Here is an 18,488-nt window from a genome sequence, read left to right as displayed (position 1 = left end):
TTGTGTGTGCACAGATGGTATCCAGCCTCTTCCTGAAGCACTCAGAGTCTGTGTCCCAGCAGCGGTCTAACGTGCGGCGCAGTAGCACAGCTCGTCGTTATCAGGCCAACACAGTCAGCGCAAAGTTCCAGAGCAGCCTGCAGGAGTTGCTGGAGAAGATGGAAAGGTTTTAGTAAAACAACACACAATGGGAAAATGGCAAAACTGTGTTCAAAACCAGCTCCTTACAGAGTTCTACCCATTATATTCATTTTCCTCCAAATTATTTGAGTGCACAATGTATGACAATGTAGTGCCCTAAAACATTCTCACAATGCTTTGCTCATGAGATGAAAGTCATGGCAAGTATACTTACTGTATATAATAGTGCATCTATCAGTGGTGACGCAAAAATGATGACTGTAAGTGTCTGACGTGGCTGAGAGATGCTGTGAGATATAGAGAGTGTTTATGATTTAGAGAACAGAGAATGAGTGAAAGTTACAGCCCAAATCTACAGTATAATATATATTATGGACTTGTGTCTAAATAGACAATGAGTTTTGAACAATAAGTCAGTGTTTGCAGGAGTCATTTATCTTTGGAAGATACATTTTATTTGCTTAAAGGGGACATATCATGCTTTATGTGATTTTCTGTTATGTTGGATGTCTATGTTGTTTGCAATGTTACCTCTACTTCCTCCTCGTGATCCCATCAGATTTTACACACGTGCCCGCAACAATTGCCGCTTTGGGTTGTTCACGTTGTCCGCTTGCATATTTGGGATCAGATTTGGGCTCGAACATGTGCGGATGTATTTGAGAAGTTTCCTTTTCAAGTAAAGAACGAGATAAAGAAGTGGAATCCTACTACTACTGTTGGTTTACGTGGCCTCTCGAGCCGCCGAAAGCCTGCCGAGATGTAGCTTCCAGAAACTAACCAAACGGAATCGGAGTGGGCTCATCGGGAGGGGGGTCTTAAAGAGACAAGAAACGGCTGCATAACAGGCAACTATAAGATAAGATAAGGTGTTTTTTGAACTGTGAGCCATGCAAAGATATCCCAGTAGAGCCCCAGAATATAAATATAGACTTAGAAATCTGTGTGATATATCCCCTTTAATAGTTTCTCATATCGATAAAAACAGAGATCTTTCAGTCTGAAACAGTTCACACATAGCTCAAACAACTATAAAACATTATGCAGCCATGTTCTACCATTTTTATTCCAGTTGGAAAGTTGTCTTCCTTGCACAAGACAAATGTACTAAGCTTTTATCATCTATTCGTTCTCATCTATCTGTGACAGGTGTAACCCTTATTTTGTGCGATGCATCAAGCCAAACCATCATAAGGTATAAATTTACAAGTTGGTTGATGTGTGCAGGTTTGCGGTGGTAATTTGTATCGTAATGGAAATGTAATATATGGCTCATGTGTGTGTGTATATTTGTGTTATTTGTGTATGTGTGTGTGTGTGTGTGTGTGTGTGTGTGTGTGTAGGAACCAGGAGTGTTTGACATGGAGCTGGTCACCACTCAGCTGCGTTATTCTGGTATCATGGAGACCATCCATATACGGAGGGAAGGTTATCCAATCAGATTGCACTTTCACAGCTTCCTGTCCAGGTGGGTCATTTTGAACTGATCAAGTTTTTCCAGACGCACAAAATTTTACATTACACGTATTTGAGGAGAATATTCAGCTCATACAGAAGCTGAAATATAATATAAATTACCCCAACGTCCCATTAAGTTTTCTTTCCTTTGAACAGTTGTTTATGCTCCCCTCTGAAACAGACATCTGGCACTTGTCAGCTCTAACAGTAGGAAACCAGCTGGATCAATTGATCTCTCAGCACCTCTGACCACTGGCTGCCAAAGTAGTCGTGCTTGATTTGAAAAACAGTCCCAGATCCCAACACTTATCCCAACAGTCAATTAGATTCACACTAGCACAGCTAAATACAAACAGTCCCCAATTCACAGTCAGAGTAACACTAAAACAAAACCAGTAATGACCTAAGTGACCTAAGAGACATATTCACACTGACAAGTGAAGACAAATACTACATCCCTCCATTTGATTTCATGGATTCTTATGTCTAAAATTACAACTATATTCAAACTGGATCGACATATTAAATGTGTGTGTGGGCGTGTGTGTGCACACAGGTATAAATCTCTGCTCTGTTTGAGGGATCTTCCACCAGCAGACGGAGAAAACTGTGTCATTATGCTTCACAAACTGGGCCCCGTCAAGAGAGGCTCGTATCAGCTGGGAGTCAGTAAGGTGAGCTCGCTCAGTAACAAAATGCCCTCACACACACGTGTCAACATAAACACACACACAAAACACAAGGTCTGATAAATCATACATAAAAAATAAAAACTGTTGAATTTAGATTTGTGTGTATTTTCACTGTGTTTGCATGTGTGTGTGTTAGATTTTCCTGAAAGAGGAGCTGTACCAGCTGTTGGAGGGGAAGCGTGACCGCGTGTTGAACATCGCTGCCATAACGCTGCAGAGATACACCCGCACATTTTTTGTCAGAAAGAACTTTGTCAAGTTCAAATGCAATATGACCAACTTTGAAGCTCACTGCAGAGGCTACCTGGCCAGGTAATGTCTACCTGAGATCAGTAGTTAATATAATGCTTGTGACTCTTAGATTTAATGTCTAATGACTCCTTAAAGAAAAGTGAAATAAGGTAGATATCAGCTAGTTTTCTTTACTTAAAAACATAAACGTATTCTGTTTATCTCAGGGGAGTCTTTTTTCCTGCCAGCCTAAAGTGAAGTTTTGAAACTGACACATCAGTGTTTTAGCTTTCACGCCGCTTGAGTCTGGAGTTTCAGTCCTGAGCTCGGCAAATCAGGCTTAAGCGTTTGGTTTCACAGAGCCAAATAGGTCAAAGCTTATCACAGACAACCCGCTTCTTTTGTCCTTGACATGAGGAGACTGAGCCAGAGGATTCAGGCTGTGTTCATCCATCAAACATGATGGATTTCTTTCTCACTGTCAGTCTGACAAACCCAGGAGACGTTACGCAAATTTCCATTTTATTCAAATGTGTAAAAATTCACTTACTGCCTTAATGAGGACATTAAAATGGCAATAAACTCAAGGTCAAATATTTTGAATCTGTAATAATATTTCAGAGATTGCTGATTACGCAATAATGAATTTGGTGAAATGACAGGTATTATTGCATTTTTAAAAACGTGCACTGAAACTATAACTAACTCTACAAGTGTGATCAACTCAAATCTTGCTACACTTATTGCACAATCGATACTAACAAAAGATATTAATGCTACAAAAATTGTCAGGTTTTCTAACACCTGCATTTTCCACAGGGGTGTTTGTGTTTTCATGTTATCAAATGTTTGTTCAAGCAAATTCTTACTCGAGCTTGCAACAACTCGTCCTTCCTTTACTTTTTCTCTACTCTCTATCTTAATGAATAATTCATCTTATATTGTTTACCTGAACAGAAAAAAGTTTGCTCTGAGGAGGAAGTACCTCATGAGGTTTCGCTCCGCCGTTCTGCTCATCGTCAACCGGCAGCGTTACATGAGGGTATGCGCGCAGTGTTTCTGATGACGTTTACAATAACTGTTAGAAAAAAAATGAATAAAAAATGAACAAATGTGTGAAATTGATACTGTTGTCTTTCTGTCAGACAGTGGTGGAACCTGCAAGGAAGGCGGAGGAGGTGAGTGAAGGACAGAAAAAGGTTAAAGTGTCAGATTTTGAGAAAAAGATGTAGCATAAGTGTAATATAAATGTTTGTGTGTGTGTGTGTGTATTTGCAATGTGTAGGATCGCATCAATAGAGAAGTGGTGAATGTGACAACACTGCCTATCCCTGCTGAGCTGGCAGCCCTGCTGCAGGCAGCTTCAGGTGTGCACACACAAAGACACACACATATATATATATAACACTCAGTGATACCCAGTCAGTTATGTGTGCTATAAATAAACTTCCATTACCGATGTTTGCAGGTGGGTTCGACAGTATTTACTGTTGTATTTATGTGATGACACATGTCCTGCTGTGTGTGTGTGTGTGTGTGTGTGTGTGTGTGTGTGTGTGTGTGTGTGTGTGTGTGTGTGTGTGTGTACAGGTGGTGAAGAGCTTCATTCTGATTGCTTGGCGGTGGTCCAGGCTCCAAAAGTTCAGGTTGAACCCCAGCTTACCCTGCCGCTGGATATCAACATCTACCTCATGACACATTACATCAGGGCCATATTTCGGGTACAAACATTCACACACACACACACACACACACACACACACACACACACACACACACACACACTCTCACACACACACAGAAAACACAGTATTTATATGTGGAGGTTTGTGAAAAACAAAACTTTAAAATGTGTTTATGTATGGTTATCTGTAAGCACTGCGTGTGTGTGTGTGTGTGTGTGTGTGTGTGTGTGTGTGTGTGTGTGTGTGTGTGTGTGTGTGTTGTAGGAGCCGTTGTTTGGGATGCTGACAGCCCCGCTGGAGAGTTCTCTGATCAGACTGGATGAGGAGCTGAAACAAGGATCCCTGAACATTTTCATTCTGGTACATGTTGCATTCATATGCTGCTGGGAAACTCCAGCATCCACGACCTCCAAGTCAGCAGCTAAATAGCACTTTGTCTGGATATTAAACCCAGACAGATTCACATGTCCAGTTTGATAATAGTTTGATAAATAAAAGAAAAAAGCTAGCTATGTGGGTTAGTCTAACAGCTTACCATTTAAACTTGATTTTACCTCCGTGAGTTAGTGGGTTAAAACCTCTTTGAAAGTCAGATACAATAATTTTCTCTTTTATGTATCTTTTGCAAAATGCTAACACATAAACACATCAAGTCCAAGCTACGTATCTAGCTGTTACAAAGCACCGTCAGAGAGCTTTACAACCTTTATACTGTAGGTGTAACTTGACCTTAAAGGTTTCAGAATGTGCTGTAAATCAGTGCCTGTGTTTTTGACAGATACTCAGGTTCATGGGTGATCCAAACCTGAATGGGGCTCAGGAGAATCTGTTCGGGAACTACATCATCCAGAGAGGGCTTGCCAATCCCAGCCTCAGAGATGAGATCTTGGTTCAAGTAGCCAATCAGGTGAGAGCCAGCTCAATTTTCTAGCCAATTAAACCCCAATTATGACAAACTAGAACACTTTGCTCATTATCTCAGACATTTTTTTTTCCTTTTCCTTATTTTCATTTTCTTCTCTCTTTTCTCTGTTAGGTGTGGAGGAATCCCAACATTTTGAATTCAGAGCGTGGTTGGCTCCTCCTGTCCTCCTGTCTCTCTGCCTTCCTGCCTTCTCAAAGACTGGCCAAGTACCTGCTGAAGTAAGACACACGCTCAGACAGTAAAATATGTTGGCATTATAATTTATGGAAAATAATGACATTAATCTGTCTTTGTTTGGTTATATAATCTCTACTTTTCTGCAAATACCTATGTGTCTTTATATGCTTTTTCATCTGTTGCGTGTATACTGTGTGTGCTTGTTGTAGGTTTGTTTCTGACTATGGGCCGGAGGGTTATGACTGTGTGTGTCAGCACCGTCTGCTCCAGGCTCTGCAACGGCTGAATGTCGGGCCAGAGTACGCCCGGACCTACCCACCCTGTCTGCTGGAGTGGACCGCCAATCGCAAGAGAGCTCACACCGTCCTGCACATACACTGCTTCGATGGTGAGAAAACACACACGAAACACATGTGACCCAGTGGCCAAAGAGAGTGATTTTATCTCATTTTCAATTCCTGGGCTAGTTGGAAAGATTTGGATGGATAGAAATCAGAGAGCAAAGTGATCTTTTTACACAACATCTGCAGATAAGGTGCCCTTTAGCAAAGCGACACCATCTATGCAGATTCAACAGTGTTAGCAATTTATGCTGCCATTTTAGCCAGGTCATTTTTGTCAAATTAGATATTATATCTCAAGAGACTTCCTGGTTGAAAAAAAGTTAAATGAAATAAGATAAAATAAAGCAAGGCTGTAAATATAGAGAAAATATAACTAAATGCTTGTGTGTAACTTTCTGCCTCCCTGTAACTTAGAGAAAATTATTTTTTACTAGTATCTGCCTTTTTATTGCATTTATCTTTATTTTCTTTAAAGTATTTACTATCTCTCCATGAATAGATTTGTGTTATTAACAGTTTAAATCACAGGCTGCGACACTGCACAACTCTCAAACATGCAGACAGCATTATAAACACAGACTGGTACTATGTGTCTATGTCAAAGTAAACTTCTCTTTGAGTTTCTCACTGACCCAACCTTACCTCTCTGTTTTTTGTTTTTTTTTACCTGAGCCCAGTCAATGTGTGCACTATTCAGCACGTAAGAGTTATCTGTCCCTCTCTCATTTCCTCCTCTCATCCAGCTAATCTGTCCTGTGGCCTTTTGGCAAGTCTACTGAGGATTAAACAACACCTGATACTTGCTCCGGTTCACTGGATGTGTTTGTGTCAGTTTGTGGGTGGTGGTGTCTGTGTGAATCTTCACAGACAGACGGGGGGGGGGGACGTTGCCACTAACTTTTTGGTGTTATTTCATCATTTGAGTGAGATTGATTTTGATGCTTTATACCAATAAAACACAGCGCATCATTTTAAAGTTGTATTTCTTGTTGAGTAACTATTCGATGTCTGAATGTTCTGTTATTTTCATATTGAGACTAAGCTATTTGTCATTCAGGTGTGTCCTTCCTGTGTCCTCTACACTCCTGGACAACAGGAGAAGAGATGGCCAAAGACATCTTACAACACAGGTATTACCATTCTGTCAAATGTTTCCCGCATACAAGTACAATTTTGTGCTACAAAGACAGACTGAACAAAGGGAACTAAAGGAAAAAAACAACAATCAGGAGATCAGGTTTGAAGGTGTCTGTAAGTGTATTTGTGCGTGTGTGTTCGTGTGTGTGTGTGTGTGTGTGTGTGTGTGTGTGTGTGTAGGAGTGTGGTGGACGGCCGTCGAGGCTGGTCAGTGCTGCTGAAGGAGCCGGCTCAGTGGGTGGAGCTGGAGGGCTCGGACTACGTTCTGGATCTGATGTCAGACCTGGAGCTTCCTACTGACTTCCCCAAACACAGCAGCTACTTCATCATCTCTGCACAGGAACCGAGCAGAGTGCGGCCCAACGCTAGCATGTAAGACACACACACACACACACACACAAACACACAAAATGTTTTGATTTATGTACATATTCAGTGGCTGCAGTCGTTTGAATTATTTTGTCTCTGTTTTCTAGAAGCCTGTTGGGTGGCGGGTTTGATATGAATGATGATGTCATATCTTCAGCCATAACTGGCTCAGATGGACTCATTAGCCAAGGTAGGCATGCAAACAAATGCATACATGCACATACATTGTTTTCAAAGTAGACCAGCTCTTTTCAAAGTCTGACAGTGTAGGACCCCCCTCAAAATTGAGACAACTGCACCCCCATCCTGTCTCCACCCGTCTGTTAGTTATCTGTGGGCTACAATTTGAGCCAATTTTTTTTTACATTTGTTTGAATATTTGGCAGACTGGCACCTTTAAAAGTATGCTGAATTAGCTATTAGCAGCTATTAGCATTTGACTGAGTTATGACTTTTGACACAAATTGTGTCAATCAGGCACTTCAGGTTTTAAAGTATCATAATTGCATCCATGAGCTGAGAGTCACAACCGCAGCTGCAGCTACAACTGCTGAACATGTTGATGAGCAGCCAAATCAGCGGCTAAACTCCAATAAATAACTTCCCGTTGTTTTTAGAATACATTTTTATGCACCTATGTCTTTCACCTCAGGCAGTATCTTTGCCTCATGTCTCTTCCTCCACACCCTTCCCTCGCCTCACAGTTTGAAAACATCTGAAGTAGACAATATCCTCCTCTCCTCTCACAGACTTTGAGCCTCAGAGAGGGATGGATCGTTATCTTGACAGCCTATTTGACCCTGTTCTGTCTGACGGAATTGGGGTAAGTTACATAATTCACTCACACTGACAAACACTTGACCGCATGAAAGGGGATTCCTCCTCCTCTTCCTTTACTGCAGATTACTGTGTGTAACCTGTCTGTAAAACTCTGTATTAAAGCTGCATTTTTAGGGATTTTCTTCTTTTTGGGAGGCAGAGTGGTTCACTTCATGTGTGTCCTTGAGCAAGACACTGAACCTCATATTGTCCCATGTGTATGTACTTCATATGTGGGGGGAAAATGCAGGTTGCTTTGGATAAAAGTGTCTCCCTAGGAACTTATATTGTAATGGGAACTCATTTAAATGTAGGTTGTGTTTAAACGTAACATATTTTTAAGATCAGATTTGCTGTTGTCACAGTAGTTTCACATGTTAACACAAGCAGAACAAACTATATGAAAGTTTCCCTTTAATACAGAAGGATCCACTTTGAATAGTTTGAATTGTAGTGTTTGTTGTCAGATCAGAATGACTTACTTCACTGTTCATTTTGGACAGCATTAACACTACAAGGAGATTATACTAATGAAATGAAACTAATTCTGGTTACGGTGATAATCTGATGATTGTCAGTTGAGTTAAATCCGCACGTATTTAGTCGAGGCAATGGGGCAGTGAACACTGGCCATGTTGGATCTATCAGTCTTCAGCTGGGACGGCGATGTGGTGAATGTTAGCCGTGCTATCGGATGTGGCTGACAGGAATTAGCATGTATCAGATGTGTTCTACAGACCTCTCCCGCCCAGCAACCTATTACGTTACCCAGTTACCGTAACTGTCACAGCCACTAGATCGCCACGGTGATTTCCCACCCAGGCAACGCGGGGATCTGCTTACGAGGAACTGACACTCTGGCAAATGAAGGGCTTACTATTTAATGAGACATGGCCTACAAACACACACACTCCTGTGGATTTATTGGTCAGAGGCTGATTTCTGATGGAACGGCTGCACATTTAAGACGGGGATCTGAAAAAGTGCACTGATTACACAAATAACATTTTTATCCCTGTGTATCTCCCTTTAACACAGTATGGAGCACACATGCACTGATTAAAGATAATGTGCCAAAAATCAATCTTTTCAGTATCAAATATTGCCTTGAAGGTTGTTCTGAACTTTGTAGCTCGCTCCTTTGCAGAGGACAGCAGTTGTAGTGAGCTTAGATTCACAACAGTTACAATGGATTTCAATGGTGACTCAGAGGCATGGCAAAAACAAGCCATAACAAAATGTCCATAGAAACTTTTCAAACCATTCCTGTAGCATAATCCACCTTTTATCTTTATGTAAAGTATGTTCCAAACACTTGTAGATTCTCCACAATATTTCTGCTTCACAATACTCTACTTCTAATTTATCCACTTCCATTCTTTATCCTCCTCATATCGCCAAAGCTTCCCTTGAGGTAGCGTATACGCTTTTTTTTTTTAAATTTATAATATGAACATATGTTTGGGAAATACTGAGTATACAGATCTGCTGTGGAGAAGTAAATTCTGCTGCAGTCGAGTGGTTTGAGAAGTTCTTATGTTCGTTTGATAGTTTTTCTGTCATGACTCTGGTTAGTTGTTTGAATCTATTGGTATTGTTGTAAATCCAGGCTGAATACTGCTGCTGTGTCCGGTGAAGAAGCTAGCTGTACACCTTTCAGAGATAAACTTGACATTTTCCAATAATGCTGCTGATACCTGAGTTTCAGTACTTATACCAAAACAACTATTAACTTTTTTTTGATACATTACTTTAAAGCATCTATAATCAATATTTTGATTTTATCAAATGACAATCTGAAGCAAGAAGGCATCACTCATAGGGATGAACCTACAGAGCATCATCACCCGACTGTGCAGCTCCCCTTGGTTACAACTACTGCAATTACTACAACTTCACTGTTTGGTTCACTCCAACCACTCTGACAGAGTTGTTTTTGGCCGCAGCAGGAAGCTGTTTTCAGAGAAAAAAACTCTAAAAACCCACTGTGCACGATCTGTTCAGCACCAAAAGGCAAACATACACAGTTAGCAACTAGCTGGTGAACATATTGGAGCATTTAGCAGCTAAACAGGCAGATATTTCACTAAGGAGTTGGTTGAGACCAAAAACAGAGCTAATAGAGAGTGAATATTTACATTCATCAAGTGGCCAAAAACACGACGATGTTGCTCCGTAACTCGTGGTTGTGTAGATAAGCAACTGTTTGCTAACAAGTTCAACATATCAGTTTAAAAGGTGATGATATGTCACTGTTGTTGTTCACAAGTTTACATTTTCTGATAACAGTATATCAACCAATATTCGTTTTTTGCTTCTTTTTTTCAATAAACTTATATCATAGACAAATATTTTTTATGAAGAAAAATCAAACTTGTCAGTGCTCCCTGGTGGACAAACTATGTAATGGCATCACAAGTACTTATTGGCAAAAATTAACACTATCACTGATATATCAGCCAATATATCAATACATCAGTTTGATACCAGCTATATTCAGAACCACTTTTCAAACTTACACAATGTGTTTATTTGATATGAAATGATAGATTTTGGATGCCTCTTGTATTTATGCATTGATGATCTAGTCTGAGTTTTTCCTCACAGGAAGTAGAATCAGCTGCAGGACTGTCCAGCAGGATGAAAGGGGCTGGGGGAGTTGGAGGCGGGTGGCAGCAAGGACAGTCAACCGGCCCCCCACCTCCAGCTGGAGGTCAGACACAAACAAAGACACTCAGTCACACACACACCCGCAAGTATTCACACTGGAAAAACTTAACTATCTTCGTACAGTAGATCATCAGCAAGCGCAGTAAAAGAAACACAGTGAAAATCTGACAGGAAATTGATGTATGTGTGTGTTTGTGTGTGTCCACAGCTGTGAGAGTCCTTCCTGTGGGAGGCGTAATGTCGCCTCCTGTTGCTGCGGTGGCACCTGTGACACCTGGTTCATCAGGTGTGAAGAGAAAAATGAGAAAAAAACTTGTAAAACATAATTTCTCATACCTGTGTCTTGTTAACGGTCTTTCTCCTCCTCTCTCCTCCAGATGCCCAGCAGGCTGTTTTGGCTCAGCAGCAGCAGGCCATCGTAAACCAGCAGGCCATCATCATGGTAAACTCTCCGTCTGGATCCACTGTTAATGTGTTTCAGTGCTGAAGGAAAACTCTTGCTTTCAATGTAATGTGTCATCTTTCTTTTTTTCTCAGGCGCAGCAGATGACCATGCAGGCTATGGCCATAGTCAGCAGCCCAGTGACAAGCCCCCCCACCTCCCCTATCACAAGCCCTCCCATGAGCCCTCTGCTCCACCACCCTCCCAGCCCTTACGCCCCCGCCAGCTCCTATGCTGTCATACCTCCAAGCCCATACGCCAACATCCCACCCAGCCCCTATGCTAACTTCACTCCGACTCCCTACACTGCAGCAAACATCCCACCCAGCCCCTATCCTCCCGCTACTCGACAGGAACAAACTCCACTGCAGCCTCCAGCTCAGCCTCCTGCTGAGCCACAGTCTCAGCCAGAAGCCCAAACTCAGCCTCAGGCCTCCCGTCCGAACCCCAAATCTCAGATAAGCTCCAACAAAACCAACAAAACTGAGTCACCACAGCTTAAAGCGAACCCGTCTGCACAGGTCTGTGAGACATATTAGACATATTACATAATGATTTATGACTGCTCAGTTCATTAAAGTTGTCATAGTTGTTGCTGCAAACCTCAACCCACAAGCATCACTTACCACAAACCAATTATGTGCACAGAACAAAATACTGTTTCATTCTTTGGAAAGAATAACAGGTTTGTTTGCAAGAAAAAGACAAACTGTGTAGTCGGGAGACGAGACAATAGCCACCAAGGTTGAACTAAAAAAAGAGCAACACCTACAGAAAATGCGTCAACAGAAGATCCAAGATTAGAAACACTGGTTTGTGTCCCTGAGTGCTCAGAGGAAGGCGTGTGTACACAGGGAGGATCTCCAAGGCAGTATAAATGGACTGATAGGAGATTTAAAGAATCTGTTCCAACTTTTCTATTGGTTTGGTAGCTTAGTTTTATCAATGTGGACTGTAGCTGCAGTAATAAAAGTCTAGTGTTAGCATTACTATAAGCAGGTAGTGTCCAAATAAAGCTATTATCTTTAAAGTCATTGCTTTAAATTCAATTGCAATTAATATTTTTAGATATTGTGATGTTTTGATACACAATCCTGATCTTTAACGCAATGTTACAGTTACATTTTATTGAAAGCATTTTTAGCGTTATTTCAAACAAATCAATCTGTATAAATCTGAACATTTGAATGCAGTTCAGGACAATTTAAAGGACAATTTTCTACAGCAAACATTCAAAACACCACATCATTGTGAATTTGGCACCAAGTATGTTGACATAATACAAACAATCAAGCAGATAATAATTTCCTCTGAGTTTTTTTTCTGCTGTTTGTAACAAAAGAAAATGGCTTTATTCATGCAATATATTGTCCTGTTTCTTTACTCTAATGTTGTCTTGACTCCACCAAAATTATTAGATATTAAATCTACACAGACGATTTAGTCCAGTGGTTCTCAAAGTGGGGTCTGGGGCAAAAAGGGGGGTAATTTATTTTCACTATTCTCTACTAATTCCATCCATAAGTAACACAGTGACAGAGTGCATGACTATTTTGGTCATGGGTTTCATACACTTTCTGTAATAAAACATCTAAAATCAAAAATCTTATCAGTTGGGGTTCTGTGGTCTAATTTGTGTCAGTTTAAGCGTCCTTGATGTGAAAAAGTTTGAGAACCACTGATTTAGTCTGTAAAGATTTAACATTTAATGTGATGTGTACCAAAGCCTTGAGTGCAAACTCTAGTCCTCTCTCTCCTCTCTGTGGCTTTCCCAGACCCAGTCAGGTAAGGACAGCATCCCTCGGAGGAAGGCTCCAGGCATCCCCATAAACAAGGACAAACCCGCCAAGAAGTTTGGTAAGAGAGAGAGAGAGAAAACATGAGCGAGTGAGAAACAGAGAGAAAGTCCCTTCAGTCCCTTTAACTCGAGTCTCTTTAGCTCAGAGAGCTTTAAATAAAAGAGTCAAACTCCTGATTCGCTGTGTGTGTGTGTGTGTGTGTATGTGTGTGTGTGTGTGTGTGTGTGTGTGTGTGTGTGTGTGTGTGTGTGTGTGTGTGTGTGTGTGTGCTTTAGCCCCAGTAGCAACGACTCCTCCGCCCCCTGCTGGAGAGGTGGTGAAGTACTCAGCTCGGACTGCAGAGCACATCGTCCCCAGCCAAGATATCCAAGGTAACTGACTTTAAAAGCTGAAATATCATTCTAACACAAAGAAAATTTAACATATGATATACTCAATTTTGTCATGGTTTATGGTTTGTTTTAAAGAAATTATCGAAAGGTACAACTCCCCACCTCCACCACCAGACCCGCTGCCTCCTGGCAAAAGGTGAGATCTCACAAACACACAAATCCACACACACAGACAGACCGATTAGGGTTGATTACTTAGCACAGCAATCATAGTTTTCTCTTGTCGCCCTACTGTAAAGCAGTTGATGCTATCTTCTGTCACAGAATTAACTGTATGTATGTTTAAACAAAACTTGCAAAGCCTTTTGTATCACAAACCACCAACAGATGCTGCCTGTGATGTTGCTGCTTGTAGTGAGCACACAGCACCAGAACGATTGTATTTACACAGTAAACATTTGTAGCTTAACATTCTTTAAATTGTAATGTGTGATGTTCACACTGTTTGGATGTATTTAGGAGACCTGAGGGGAAGTTTAAGAAGAAGCAAACGGCTCGTGATGAAGCTTTACAGATCCTAAAACCCCAGATGGAAAACCCTCCAGCTCCACAGGTACACACACACACACACGTCCCTGACAAACATGAACGTTAGACATGCAAGTTTTGAACGTGATGATTGCTGCAGTCACAGTCATATAAAGAAATGTTTTTATGTCTGTCCAGCCCAAACGTCCTGTTGCTCCCTCACCTTCTGCATCTGCAATGAAAGAGGCCGGATTTAAACCCACCAAGAGCACAAAGACAAGAGCACCTGATCGGCCTCCTCCCGTACCTCCTCCAGGTATTCACACAGTTACATACAGACACAGCTACATCACTGTGCTGTGTGTGCTGCTTTCTGGTTTGGTTTCTCATAAAAACACATTGTCTGTATCTGTATGGTCTAACACACACATATGTTGAATGCATTTCCCAATTCATAAGTACTTTTTTTAAAAACTTTTATTGATGCTGTATCCTCTTTTCTTTGCTCTACAGCACCAAAAGTGGGGAGAAATCATCACTTTTAAGCAAAACATGTTAATTTTATGTGTTTATCTTTTCTATAAGGCAACTAGTTTATTAAATGGTCACTATAAAAAACAGAAAACCAAACATGTATACTTCAGAATAGGTTTAGTGTTGTTGGAGATCATCTAGGACGTGCCAGCACCTAGATATCTTTTCTGGCTTAATTTACACCTTGATATTAAGTGATAATGTAGCTAATTTAATCCAAGACCACTGGCAATAAATGAAAATATGAAGTCTGTTTGCTAAGAATTGGCATGTCCCAGAAAAAGTCAAGAACTTGGCAGTCAAACAGCTGACATGCAGATTTTGAAAACACATCTGTCCTGTCATCTAGCGGGCACTTGACCCAAAAGCATTTGGAGCGGTGGAGCAAAGTGCAAGAATGTTGAAGCTGTTCTAAAGCAAAACACCAACTGAACACTTTTCATGTTCACTTAATACGGTTTTGTCTAAATAAAGATGACACTAAAAGGTAAACATGACCTTTCTGATACAGTTTCTCGAGAGCTCCCAGTAGAGACAGAGACCATCCAGACCCAGCTTCATCAGAGCACCAACGAGGAGCACTACACCTACACCAATGTTCCCTGGAGACTGTACCTGAGGAAGGAGGTGTGTACACACACACACACACACACACACACACACACACACACACACACACTGTATACACACAAAAAGGTATTATGATCCACTGTCAAAATGTTTTTATTCTATTGTGAGTGCTTCGTCTTTTGCAGGTTTTCTATCCCAAAGACAGCTTCAACAATCCGCTGGTCCTAGACCTCATTTTCAAACAGGTGACTTAAGAGATGATGAATGAATGAAAACTGAATGATTTAACACCAACAGATAAATATTTTATATAATACTCATGTGGTCATTTTTTAACTTCAAGGAATAGAGAGTAGATACCAATAGATTGATACCACAAGTGGTATCGATCCTTTTTTTTTTTAACTCTCACCAATTGTGCTCCATATGTTTTTCTGAAAATTATTTTTAACATTACCACTCACTTCTTTTCTTTCCTCTTCCTCCTCCTCTCCTCTCCTCTCCTCTTCCTCTCATCTCCTCTTCCTCCTCCTCTCCTCCAGATAGTGAACGACACTCTGTCAGAAGCTTGTGTTCGCATCACCAGAGATGAAAGGCAGAAAATGAAAGCTCTGTTCGGTAATCTGTCTGTTCTTCCCGGAGACAGTTTTTTTAGACTGTTTGGGCTAATCTAAACACATCTCTTTGACATTCATGAGTTCATGTGTCTCATTGTGTGAATGACAGCCAAACACGGGGTTGAGCAGAATATGGATCCGGTGGAGGAGCATGTGAAGAAAACCATCGTCACGGCGGCCAGGGAAACCTGGGAAATATACTTCTCCCGACTGTTCCCTGCATCGGTGAGGGTGGTAAATCCTTAAAGGAAAATAATTACTGAGTGTGTTACTATTGTTATGTTTAGTAAAGGTCTCTGTGTGTGTGTGTGTTTGCAGGGTAGTGTAGGAACAGGTGTGCAGGTGTTGTCAGTGTCCCACAGCGGCATTAAGCTGTTGAAGACAGTAAAGAGCAGCGCTGCAGCTCCAGACTACTTCAGAGTCCTACGACCGTACACGTATGTGTTGCTTTCACTGTCTGTGTTTGCAAATGCTTACTGGAATTCTTTCATCCTGTTTGGAGTATCAGAAAGTGTCATTCAGTTGTCAATCACATAAAAGTGCATCAGATTTACTTTGATTCCTTTGACTTTGCTCATTTTAAACCATTTAAAAGAAGATAGGGGGTTAGCCAGCTAACTATGGGGCTCAGCCAGCTTGTTCAGTCTTTTACAGATGGTTCAAGTTCAAACTAAACTCAGCTTGCAAAGTAAACAAACAGCATAAAACCAGTGGTGGAATGTATACTAGTATTTACTTTTGGAGTATTGTACTTTACTTGAATATCTCCACTTTGTGCTACTTTATACTTCTACTTCACACATTTCAGATTAGTTATCAGCATCATTAATAATTGTCCAATAATGCAATATATGATAGTAAAACACTCGCAGGGCCCATTTTTCTACATAATAAGTATTATTACTTTTGTTGCTTAATTACATTTAATGCTGATAATGTTTCTGTATTTTTACTTCAGTGCAAATTTGAATGCAGGACTTACTTGTAACAGTATTTTTACATTGTGTATTAGTACTTTTACTGATGCAAAGAATCTGAACACATCTGCCACCGCTGCATACAGCATTTTTTGTTCAGTCTTACATCAATAAGATCATAAATTGGAAAACAATAACTTTGTTCTCCATGACAGTTTTAAATTTACTGGTTTGCCGGTTGCTAGCTACATCAGTAATAATTACATCACAGAAACTCTGTAAAACATAAGACAAGATAGTGATTTTGTGTTTTTATATGTGTGAGAGTAAATTACCATCAATTAGTTGCGTTTGTTCAGTTATGCAGACATCCTGTTTGTGACCATCCCATCTGAGAACATGCTGGAGTTCAATCTGACCAACGAGAAGCTGATCCTGTTCTCAGCTAAAGCACCACAAGTCAAACATCTCATAGACACCTTCATCAATGAGATCAAAAAGGTACAGTACACACACACACACACACAAACACACACTTCCTCTGTCCAGAATTATAAAAACTTATGTTAGTTTAAAGAAGAAATCCACCTGAAAACACCTCAATATACAACAACAATCACATATAAACACGCATGACTTTCATTCAAATTGACACTACTGTAATTTAGTCCCCAAAAAATAAATAAGTAACTCTCCCCATATACTTTTTCAAAATTTACCAGAAAGCTTTTTAGGAGATGTAGGAAAGCAGAACCTGAAGCAGGAATAGACGAGTCAAGTTGAGGCAAACAGTCGGCACATCGAAAACATACAACGTATCAGTCCACATGTAACAGTGTTGGTATGTTTTTTTCTTTCTTCCTCTCAGGACTCAAACTATGTGATTGCAGAACGTAACTTTGTGACTGACGACCGCTCAATGCTCAGTTTCCACAAAGGCGACATCATCAGGCTGCAAGTACTGGACGGGCTGGAGAAGGGTGAGACCCTGCTGCAGATGTTGTGAAAAGCCCTGACATCTTTTGGTGAATCTGTGATCCAAGCGTGTGTGTGTGTGTGTGTGTGTGTGTGTGTGTCCTCCAGGTTACAGCTATGGCTGTGTGGTGAGGAAGAAGGTGGTGTATTTGGAGGATCTGAAGAGAGACTCTCAAGACTTTGGTGAGTGTTCATACAATCTTTTTATTTTCTGATACACAATCCGATCTATCCATTTCACTTTTTTGCAAGTGGAAACCACATGTCAGTGTCATGGTCAGGGCCCAAAATTAAGCGAGGTGACTGTTCAAACTGATAGCTTTGAGAGATTTACTCTTGTTGACTGTGTCTGTGTACCCCGGAGCTGTGATAGTATTTTACAGAAATAGGTACAGTGATGTTGACAGTGCCCACAGCACTCTTTAAATACAACATTGTGTCAGAAAATTATTTTTCAGATGGAAGGTGGCGAAGCAATTTAAAAAATATTGATTCATTTTGTTTCTTGAGGACACAAAAGACGAAATAGGATTACAGATGAGAAGAACTCCCGTCAAACACATATTGGATAGGACAGACACAAATGAAAGTGCACATGCACACATTCTGTATTTGTCATTTATTGTTATGTATTTATTGTTTCTTTGAACCCTGAAAATCTGGACTCCAGGGCTGCCATAAATCAGCCTTACATAGTACACTATGCTCATGTTTTCTGAATTTAACTTTACATTATTTATATTATTATATATTATATATTTCTACAGGTTTTAATCTTACTAATATCCAATGTCAATATAAGACCTGGGCAGCATAAAACAGAATTTTTAATCAATTACTTGTCAAACCGCATATGTGACCATATGTGTGTGTGTGTGTGTGTATTTACATCACATTGTGGGGACTCACCGCCTACCTGGAGACCAAAAGCTGGTCCCCACAAGGTAAACAATTTAAAGCGCTTTGCTGTAAACACAAAACTGAAATGTAAACACCTTATAAAGTTGTTATGGCAAATATTTGCTGATTTACACATCCAGCAGACACAGAGCAACATTAGCATTCATTTGGAGTCGTGTTTCTGTTGTGACAAATGGTGTCAGAGCCACGGGGTACAGAGAGTGTA

At 40.6% G+C, this 18,488-nt stretch overlaps 1 protein-coding gene across 1 annotated transcript in view; it reads left to right on the top strand.

Moving 5' to 3' along the window:
- myo15ab (myosin XVAb) overlaps positions 1-18,488 on the top strand; it is a 52,281-nt gene that overhangs the window by 22,901 nt on the left and 10,892 nt on the right. The window contains exons 29-62 of the mRNA XM_042429396.1: positions 15-166; positions 1,291-1,336; positions 1,485-1,609; positions 2,156-2,273; positions 2,428-2,603; positions 3,480-3,564; positions 3,668-3,700; positions 3,808-3,889; positions 4,113-4,243; positions 4,472-4,567; positions 4,986-5,114; positions 5,244-5,350; positions 5,519-5,697; positions 6,711-6,783; positions 6,971-7,162; positions 7,267-7,349; positions 7,909-7,982; positions 10,586-10,691; positions 10,857-10,934; positions 11,026-11,090; positions 11,186-11,611; positions 12,866-12,947; positions 13,165-13,260; positions 13,357-13,417; positions 13,741-13,834; positions 13,948-14,065; positions 14,795-14,910; positions 15,039-15,098; positions 15,396-15,471; positions 15,580-15,695; positions 15,789-15,907; positions 16,747-16,888; positions 17,256-17,367; positions 17,471-17,545. Coding sequence (XP_042285330.1) covers positions 15-166; positions 1,291-1,336; positions 1,485-1,609; positions 2,156-2,273; positions 2,428-2,603; positions 3,480-3,564; positions 3,668-3,700; positions 3,808-3,889; positions 4,113-4,243; positions 4,472-4,567; positions 4,986-5,114; positions 5,244-5,350; positions 5,519-5,697; positions 6,711-6,783; positions 6,971-7,162; positions 7,267-7,349; positions 7,909-7,982; positions 10,586-10,691; positions 10,857-10,934; positions 11,026-11,090; positions 11,186-11,611; positions 12,866-12,947; positions 13,165-13,260; positions 13,357-13,417; positions 13,741-13,834; positions 13,948-14,065; positions 14,795-14,910; positions 15,039-15,098; positions 15,396-15,471; positions 15,580-15,695; positions 15,789-15,907; positions 16,747-16,888; positions 17,256-17,367; positions 17,471-17,545 — 3,823 coding nt within the window. The remainder of the gene's footprint in view (positions 1-14; positions 167-1,290; positions 1,337-1,484; positions 1,610-2,155; positions 2,274-2,427; positions 2,604-3,479; positions 3,565-3,667; positions 3,701-3,807; positions 3,890-4,112; positions 4,244-4,471; positions 4,568-4,985; positions 5,115-5,243; positions 5,351-5,518; positions 5,698-6,710; positions 6,784-6,970; positions 7,163-7,266; positions 7,350-7,908; positions 7,983-10,585; positions 10,692-10,856; positions 10,935-11,025; positions 11,091-11,185; positions 11,612-12,865; positions 12,948-13,164; positions 13,261-13,356; positions 13,418-13,740; positions 13,835-13,947; positions 14,066-14,794; positions 14,911-15,038; positions 15,099-15,395; positions 15,472-15,579; positions 15,696-15,788; positions 15,908-16,746; positions 16,889-17,255; positions 17,368-17,470; positions 17,546-18,488) is intronic.

This window comes from Thunnus maccoyii, chromosome 2 (genome assembly GCF_910596095.1).
Source record: "Thunnus maccoyii chromosome 2, fThuMac1.1, whole genome shotgun sequence".
Lineage (NCBI taxonomy): Eukaryota > Metazoa > Chordata > Actinopteri > Scombriformes > Scombridae > Thunnus > Thunnus maccoyii.
The sequence above is the reverse complement of the archived record's forward strand: the minus strand, read 5'-3'. Positions and strand labels throughout refer to the sequence as shown.